The 10,083-nt window shown below is 29.3% G+C and overlaps 1 protein-coding gene across 1 annotated transcript; it reads left to right on the plus strand.

The window, feature by feature from the left end:
- The first annotated feature begins 8 nt into the window (after positions 1-8).
- Positions 9-1,290, plus strand: LOC119668028 (protein mab-21-like). Its single transcript, XM_038077396.1, has 2 exons — positions 9-162; positions 231-1,290. The coding sequence occupies exons 1-2, from the start codon at positions 105-107 to the stop codon at positions 578-580; spliced, it is 408 nt and encodes a 135-aa protein (XP_037933324.1). The 5' UTR covers positions 9-104; the 3' UTR covers positions 581-1,290.
- The last annotated feature ends 8,793 nt before the right edge of the window (positions 1,291-10,083 follow it).

The raw sequence follows: 10,083 nt of genomic DNA on the forward strand, positions 1-10,083 counted from the left end.
CATGGCCACATCCAAATATTGTTGCCGAAGTGAAGACAGAAGGATTCGATCTATTGTCGAAGGAGAGCATCATTTTGCAAAATAAGAATAATAATGCAGCCAGCATGGAGGGCGATGCTTGGGTATTGAGTTTCTTTGAAGCTGAAAATCGTTTGTTGCAAGGTAAGTGCAAATTGTTTGTTTATTTCCCTAAATGTGGCATTAGCACTTTCATTATTTTTGTGCTTAAGGTGGCTGCCGGCGTCGTTGTTTAAGTATTTTAAAGACACTTAGAGATCGTCACCTTGATCTGCCCGGCAATCCAATCACAGCTTATCACTTGAAGAATCTCTTGCTTTATGAATGTGAGAAACATCCGCGTGACTATGAATGGGAAGAGGCATCCATAGCTGATCGTCTTAATGGCATCTTCTTGCAATTAATCTCATGTTTACAATACCGTCGTTGTCCACACTATTTTCTGCCAAGTTTAGATATGTTTAAAGGTAAATCTCCAAGCGCACTGGAACAGGCTGCGAAGCAAGTTTGGCGTTTAACACGCGAAATGCTGACCAATGCAAATGCATTTGAAAAATTGTAAAATTAAAGAAGTTCTATAAAACCAAAATATTTCTTTAAAAAAAAAATATGAAAAAATTCAAAAAATACTAAAGAAAATTAGCCGAACAATGTGTGGAGTGTAACTGAAGGTGCTGTTCAATGTTTGTTTTTTAGATAACAGATTTTTTTTTTTTAATAATTTTTTTTTTCCTTTTTTTCTAATTGTTTACTAACAATGAAGATTTAGTTAGCAGGATATTTTGATAAGGATATATAAGAGTATACGCGCCAGCGTGGCTGTTAAAAGCCGTTGCATACAAGCCAGATGCAAGTAATCTGAACATGAGTAAGATTAAATGTGAAAAAAAGATTAAAAAATATAAATGCCAACAAAAACTGTAAAAGATGTGCGAAAAGACACAAAAAACTTCAAATTATTAATAGCAAAAAATTGAGATTTTTATTCTGATATGAAAAATACTCATATGAAATACACAAAAAAAAAAACCATAATCCTTATATCGCTAGTAATAACATAAGTAAAGGATCAAATGAGATACAAAAATATACAACAAAAAAAAAAAATTTAAACAAAATGTTATAAGAAAATTCAGACATAAATAAATAATAATTCATATGATATAAAAAAATTAAACGGAATGTCAAGAAGTAATTAATTCTAACTTCTTCAAATTTTGATTTAAGATCACGGGCATTACCTTGGTTTTTTTCATATTAAAATTTATTAATAATTAAGTAATATTGAAATAATATTACTAATATTGCATTTTAAAATTGTAATTTTTGACTTTAGAAGTACATGAAGGTATACGATAATATATCTATAGGCATTTGATGCATGGAAAATGATTTGGTGTTATTTGGTATGTCAATACTAAATTAAAAAAAATAATATTAATTTAATAAATTATTATTGGTGCAATATAATATGCAGAAAAAAAAAAACAAAATATTTTATATATATATTCAAAACATAAAATGTATTATTTTGCTTAAATTTTAACTTAAAGTTAAACATTTTAATATTTACTAGTAATACGTTTGTTAATATATAAATTAAAAAACAAAAACAGATTCATTTTAAAGGCTAATAAAATTAAATTTTGATCTTTTAAAATAAAAAAATTGTATTTTTTTTTTTTTGAATAATACTCTTATTTCTTACCAGAAAGAAATTTTTATAAGGAAGCTGATAATAACTGACATAGAAAAAATATTATGGAATGCAATATGGACAACAGAACTAATAACATGACGAATTAATACACATTATATTTTATTAATATTTATTAATGTTTATTTATTGCAGAGTTCTTATCCTGGTGATGACTCTCAAGGAAAATCGAAATATAGAATATATTATAAAAAAATATTAAACAAACATTTAATTTAAAAAAGGTGACCTGTAGCCGAAGATAAAATATATAAAAAAACGTTGCTAAGAGCAACAGGTAGAGAAACACATTCAAAATTGAAAAAAAAATATATATACATACACAAATATATATAATGTATAAATATATATATATTTATAAGGACAAAATTACATATGTATCTATACTGGTAGCTAAAGCAGCAATCAAAGCATTGACTTCTTGAAAGTATCCTCAAGGCGCTCAGTTAACTACTATAACACTCAGTACCTACTAGACACCTACAAAATTGGGTAGTTTTGCTGCCTGCTTGGTCATCGATGGTATTCAATTTGCATTGAACTTCAAAAGGACCGGTTCAGCTTTACAATTCTCTAAATTGAAACCCAATTGTAGATTTAATTCATCTACACGATGCTTCTGATACTATATACATTTTATGTATATATATTTGTAGGGACACCATGTATCTATGTAAGTAGTTAAATATCTATTAAATAATTACACTGCTAGAAGTACTCATCAAGGCTTTCGATAAACTGCTATTCTTCATAGGAACTACTTACAAGCCCAAACCATATAAACTATAGGTATGCTGGGTGCTATCTATGGTATTCAATCTGCACGAACCAGTGTGGCTTTACATTTTTCTGGTTTTGGAAGTCTATGATTAATCTTATGTATTTGTAAGGGCGCCTACAACTGTATCTGTACAAATAGTTAAGTAGCAATGTAAGTATCACCCTCTTGAACGTACTGCTTAAGTATTTCAATGAACTACTATACTTTTGATTTTTAGATTATACCGATTTTGCCGATTTAAGTCATGAGGTTTTGCACTATGACCTGCAGATTTATTGTATCCCGTTCATGGATTCAAAGTGTTTCTTCGGCTCTAAAGAATTTTTTCGAATAAATTTTAGTATTGAGTCTTTTTTTTGGTAAGCCGTCTTCATTTTTAATTAAAGATATTTGTTTAAATTATATATCAAAAGGAAATATCTATGGCGTTTTCTAGTGGTAAGTCTGGGGTAACTTTTTTATTCAAGATTCAGTTAGTGCATTTTTGACTTTCGATTGATAAATCTGTATAACACTTGAGATTAATGTATAACACTTGAGAGTAATTTATAACAATCTAGATATTTTAACAGAGTAGCATGCTTACCCCGAAATTAACAGGTGTTTTATATGATTTGACATATAAATTGTTTTATATTGACATAATCCCTCCACCCGTGATATTCTTCATTAGACGAGCTGAATGCTTTCTGTTGATTAGTACCAATTATAAAAAAAGTTATACTAGGATACTAGTGCTTATGAGGACTGATTTCCTTTCAAGTTACCATATATAGACACCTCAATCATGAGGATAATGTACAAAATAACTACCAATAATGTATATATATTTTATTAGTATTATATTTCAAAAAAAAAAAATATTTATAGGTAATTGAATTATAAAAACTTATATTAACTTGCACATAATTTTAATTTATTTTTATTAAATGTATGTATCTTTAAAATAGAAGGGCTCGCACAGTAATTCAACAACAAGAACAAAAATTTTAATTATTTTATTGAAATTTAGCCCCTGTATGTATGTATGTATTCTTGTTTCGATTGAAGTAATTCAAATAATTTAAGTTCTTGTTGAATTTAAAAGGTACAAAAATATAAACGACAATCTGCTATTGAAATTAATCCCTACTAAGACAAAGGATCAAAAAACTATTGTCACAGACAAATTTTACAAAAGTGAAACGTTGCCCGAAGGATTAAACAAAAGGATATTCATACCAACTAATTTTGATGTCATTAGAAAACAATTAAAACCACAAATTTTTAAGGAAGCAAGTTGGTTGACAAAAAGCCTTTTGTCAACTGAAATACAAGGCAACAAAAAAACTTCGGTTGGTAATACGTATAAATGTCACTCACAGGATAATAAAAGTTTTTAACGCTTCGAGCTATGAATTGTAAAACAAAACTTTGACACAAGCGAACACAACAAATGTCAACAAATGTCGTTTTAAAAATGGAAAAAAATATTTAAATGAAAATTAAAATTTAAATAAAAATAAAAATAAAAATTTGGTTTAAGAAACAAACTAAAGCCACACGTGACTTCTAAGTACTGGATTTGCAAAAGTATTTACCGCTGGTGAACTCCCCGTTTCGATTGACTTTTGGTTTGCATGAAAAGTTTCTTGAGGCCGCATTATTTGTACAAAGGTTCAAAAACCGAGTATTTGCGGCACACATCCAAAAGGAGTCGTAATTGAAAATTCCTACTAAAGAAAACTGGAAGCCAAATTGTAAGTAGCAGAAGCAAGTGGGATTGGGAGTGGGAGTGATGATGCTGGCATGTGCGCTGTATGGGCACATAATTTGTCAAATGTGTTTGGTATGCCTTACCGCTTGGTTTCGGAATTAAACGTGCCGTATCTGGCATGAAATGCCACCAGTTATTTACTGGCGCTGGTCACGTGCAGTTTTTATGTTTGCATTACACCCGCACTCCTTTATAGCCGTTAAGTAACTATGCAACTATTATGCTGCCTCATGGTTGGGCGCATAATCAGCTTCACCTGATGTTTCACATGAGTCAAAAAGATTGCTAGCCTGCCTGCCTGCCTGCCCGTCTGTGTATCTGCCTTGCACTGAGGATGCTGCAGTTACTCTTTGTATTCCTGAGAATGGTCGCACTTGCCGTACTACACCGTGACGATTTGGCATGCGTGAAATACATTGTAAAATACATTGCATAGCAGATAGACGGACGGACAATAATACTTTTAATTCGCTGAAATAATGCTGCGTTGTCGTTTCTGTTATTGAGCGTGAAATGTGATATTTTTTTTTTTTTGTGGCCAGCTCCACAGTTCCTCCACCAGTGCTTTGTTTGAGAGTCTTTCATTTATTTTCTCAACTTTATTAGATACTCGTAATCAATATCATTTGTTTTTTATATTTTATGTTGGTGTATTTTCATGTTTAGGTATAATTTGTTATATTCACTGTCAGTTGTTGTATTCCATTATCCTTTTATCATTATTATTTCATGATTTTAATGCATTTTTCGTCTATTCGAAAATAATTTGTTTCTTCGAAGTACGAGTAGATAGCAAAACATTTTCATATATGTACATAAAATCAGGACTGTTGACTATAGTGGATTATAATTTAAAATAAACAACGAATAATAATAACTGCAGCTAACACCACATTTTTATTAACAGAAATATCACTATTTTTACTATGACTAGTTCATACTTTCAATTAAATACATAATATTATATATTATCTTAATATATATAAAACCACAATGTCAGATTTTTATGATTGAATAAAAATCAACTATTATGAACTATTAAACTAAGCATCATTATTAATGACGCAACGATCCTAGTTGAATCTAGACCTCCCTTAAAATTGGCGTAATTGCTATTAAAAAATAGGTAGTGCAGCTCAAAAACCCAACTTGCGTTTATACTAAACTCTAACAACATATATATATATATATATACATATGTTACAATAAATATATAATATGATATATAATATTATATGTAACATGTAATATAAAATGTAAAATATAAATATACTAAAAGATATAATGATAAAACAGGGTTCTTAAAATCAGTAATCACAATTGTGCTTGACATGTAAGTATAGAACTGCGTGATGAAATAAAAGTACATTATATTCCAAACTGTAATGCTAAACAATGATAGACAAGAACATTATCGGGTAAGAAACTAAGTCACCGTAACAAGATTTGAACAAACGAAAGGTCTATGAAAACACCGGAAATGAAACCGGAAAAATTAAAGAGTTATACATGGCAAAAACATATTCAAAATGTACTCAAAAAATCCATTAAGCATGTCAGCCATTATAATTGGTAATAAGTTAAAGTGTTTCCAATGTGTATAGTAAAACAAAAGTAAATAGAACAGCCAGAAGAGAGAATATTTCGCTTTTAGAAGAGCAAAATCAAGACAATATAGACTGTTCATTCTCTTCGATTCAAACGAACTTAATAAAAAAAATTTATTTCATAAGATATAATGCTGAACGCACTATATTATATGATGACATAGAGCTTGTAGCTCTATCGGATGCGGAATTCACCACCAGCTCATAGGGGACCAAAAGACTTCCGAATAACTTGTATCTCAAAAACTTCCAGTGTCATTATATCATTTTATGATACCGTCATTGCTGCTTGCTCATACAAATGCACATGTAGGCTGACCAACCCATTATAGCCCATTGTAGTCATCAGATCTTTGTCTGGTGATTGAGGTATATAATTGCGAATTAAATTCTGTAAAAAACACTTTTAATACAAAAATATTAAAAAGAATTTTTTATACATGTAATTCCACAGTAAAGATTTTTGTAAGACGACTGCTTGGTTAAATTACTATTACAATAACATGATCCATAATTCGTACTCTAATCTGCAAATATATTTTGGATCAAGTCAACCGCAATTTTTATTTTAAATCTTTTCCTTATTAATTTATATTCAAATGTCAAACTTCTACCTCTTTTATCATAGCTTTTTAAGAGTTTTTATCATAGGATCCAAACTATATATTAATTTCATTTGTAAACATTAATTACTAAAGAAACCTATGAATGAATCTTTTTATTTTTTGAAAAAGTGACATTTAATTTGTTGTTGTTGTTGTTGTTGTCGTCTTTTGTAGCTGGATGACTTTTCCGTACCCCACATTAAGCTTTAACTATACTAGAATTATTATCGACGGTGACGGACTGTAGGTCAGCATATCATCCTGTGCGTCCTAAGGGTGGACTAAAGCTTTGTTAGAGCGGGGTTGGGCAAGTTATCGACTTTTGTAAATAATTTTAGGGCTCTGACCTTGATATATTTTTTTACTGAGTCGATCCTTAGATCACTATGCATGTCTGTTGTTTTAATATATATTGCATTTAAACTGAGAATAAGACAATGAGAAGAATCTTTATAATATTTTAAATACTGTTGAATAAATTTTGAATTCTGTCAGGAAGTAGAATCTTAATTAAAAAAATCGTCATCAGTGAATAACAATTATAAACTATTAAATGTTAATAAATGATACAAAGGAAGATAGTTCTTTAAAACTGTGGTATATCGCAGATGTACGTAATATATTCTAGACACAAAGCAAACTTATAAAGATATTATATTTTGCACAAAATAAATTAATTAAAAAATAACAAATAAAAAACTTGTTAATATTTTTTTAAAAAAGATAAATCGTACATTCACCTTTAAAAGATACACAGTAACAAACCACAAAGTGAAATATTGCCAATAAATTTTCACTATAATTGCAGAAAATTAAAATAAATTTCATTGAAAACAACGACAGAACAAATTTTAATTGAACTTTTTTGTTATTGTTTTTGTTGTTCCTGTTAATGTTAATAGTCGCATATGATACTAACAATAACAATAACAATAGCAATAAAAATAATAATAAATAACAGTAATAAAAGTAATTCATTAGAGACAAATTCATGTTCTCTACTTAAGTCACAAATATAATAAATTAAAATAAAAAAACGATAATATATCAAAGATGCAAAAACTGGGCAGTATCTTTAGTAAATGGAAATATACCAGAGTAAATTTAAATAAAAGGAGTATTTTATATTTAAAATCAAAAATATACGAGGCAACATATTTGAATATTACATATATAATATATATATAATTTTTAATTATTTATTATATAAAATATAACATTATAAATCTATTCAATAATCTATCTAAATATAATAATTTTTTTTTTAACGACCGACTTTAAGTTTTTACGAAAATAGAAGAAATCTTATACTGTATTGTGATACAATACCGTGTTCAAAATGAGATGAAATTTACGGGAACTTAACACCGCCATATACAGTAGTAAAAAAGTGAATGGTACCAACTTAGAGAATGGTTATGTATGGCCAAAAATTGCCGCCACTGTCACCGCTGACCAATACATCGGAAAATCATCATTAAATGATATTAGATAGTCGTTAAGCTCTGTTTAGCTAAGGAGACTCTCTCTAGGAATAGAACAGTACATCTCATAAGCCTCAATGGATTAATTATCAAAGAAATAAATGAGCCTTGAAGAAGGCATAGATGATGTTGTCGACCGGGAACATTAGGAATACAGTTCATTGAAATGACAATGACGTGCTGCTGATTTACTATTTTGAAAACAATCGCATAATAATTGAGGCAGTATATCTTACAATTTCATTGGATGAATTGAAGTTCGTAATTAACATATAATGTCCGCGTTTGGAAAGGTTGAAAGAAAGGTTTCATACCACCAACACAATATAAACTTAAACTAATTTGTTGCATTTAAAATGGAGTTCTATTTATTCACCTGATATGGCTTTATAAAATAATAAAATTTTTGCTCGCTCTACAAATGTTCTCATCAAATGTAGAAGGTCACATCTGCGGTAAAGAAAGACTTTAAGAATCTTCTCACTATACTACACACTGTTAGATTAGTTAAAGAACTTCGAGCATTTTTGGGAAAAGAGTACTCAACTAAAGGATTTTATATTAAAAAGTTAATAACATGAATTGCACCTGAATTTAAATGCAAATTTAGAAAACCTTGTCGCAATGCACTTACACACATAACCACTGATACAATCCAGTTATACTCAGAAATATTACTTTAGTTAAGATTAGTACTCAAAAATTATTTCAGCGTATTCACGGCTATTAAAAAACTAGATCTTCGGAACTTATTAAAAGGGATCGCATGAATACTGCAAGGTTTACTGTAGTTCTTCGTAGTCATTGGTGCATAGGAATCCACAGAGAAACTGTGCATTTCTCATAATTCTCACTACTGAAGTTGTGAAAACCTACAGGAAAACTAAATTATTAAATACTTTCTCTGTGAATACTTGGCTTTGCCATCCAGAAGAAATAGGTCTTTAGGGAGGTGTTTCTTTGACAGCTTATCAGACTGTTCGTCGTTAAAAACGAAAGACTGATGAAGTGATCTAAATTCGACGGTTTGGATTTAGTCTGTGTTATTTTCTCAGAGATTTTTAAAAACAATGTGATAGCAAAGCGGCTAATTTAGGCATATCGAAAGTTATCTGATGGCCTGCCATTGCAACCAACCAACCAAGGCTATTAACACTGTCAGTAAGTGTGTAAATTGTGGCAGATAGATGGCAGATGACATAGTTGAGTGATGGCAAAATCGATACGTCTGTTAAAGTTTACGGCTTTACGGTTTTCGAACAACTCCTTCACTACACTTACAAACATCCTGATCAAATTAATATAGTCTTTATTCATACTACGAAGAACATAAAGGACATAAAAATATCAATGTGTGCAAAGGGATATTGATTTAAACCTTGTACGTACTAATTTTAAATAAACTTTATTCAGTAAAATCTATTCAAAAAAAATTTAATTTTTTTGTGTCATTAAAATAGGTTTTTCTTTTGATTTTAGATACAAGTAACACTGAATAATGACTCCTACTACATATTTTTTGTACATTTAACAGTATCAATATTTTCTTGAGAAATACGTAACTATTTAACAGATTCTAAAATTCTAAAACAATATTTTTTCTTTTTAATTTTATATTCTATTTAGGGTAAATTTAAATTTTAATCTTCCTTGATTATCTCAAACCTAAACGATTTTATCAGTCATGATTTGGTGTTGCTTACGTAGGTATATTGCTTGGGTATGAAATTTCTGATTACTTTTTCAACATTCCAATGCATTTTTCTTCTTAACTCTTCGCGTCTTTTTCTTGTTAAAAATGGGTTTCTGTTAATACTTTGGTTCACAAGACCATAAATATTTGTAGCTCAAGGCTCAAACCATTTAATGATCATGTTGACAATATTTTTATAATCATTTCTTTTATTTTTTTGGTACGGGTATATACTCCAGCTTCAGCCAATACAAAGACATGTGTGAATTTCTCGGAATTTATTTGGCGTTGAAAACCTTTTTGTGTTCATTTTAGTTTTATTTTATTTTTATTTTTTTTTTAAATTATTTTTTTTATTTGTATTTAATATTTTATTTCATCTACTCATGCTTGTAGGTCTCTTGAATGGTATCGATTTGACA

The sequence above is a fragment of the Teleopsis dalmanni genome, chromosome 1 (genome assembly GCF_002237135.1).
Source record: "Teleopsis dalmanni isolate 2A chromosome 1, ASM223713v2, whole genome shotgun sequence".
Classification (NCBI taxonomy): domain Eukaryota; kingdom Metazoa; phylum Arthropoda; class Insecta; order Diptera; family Diopsidae; genus Teleopsis; species Teleopsis dalmanni.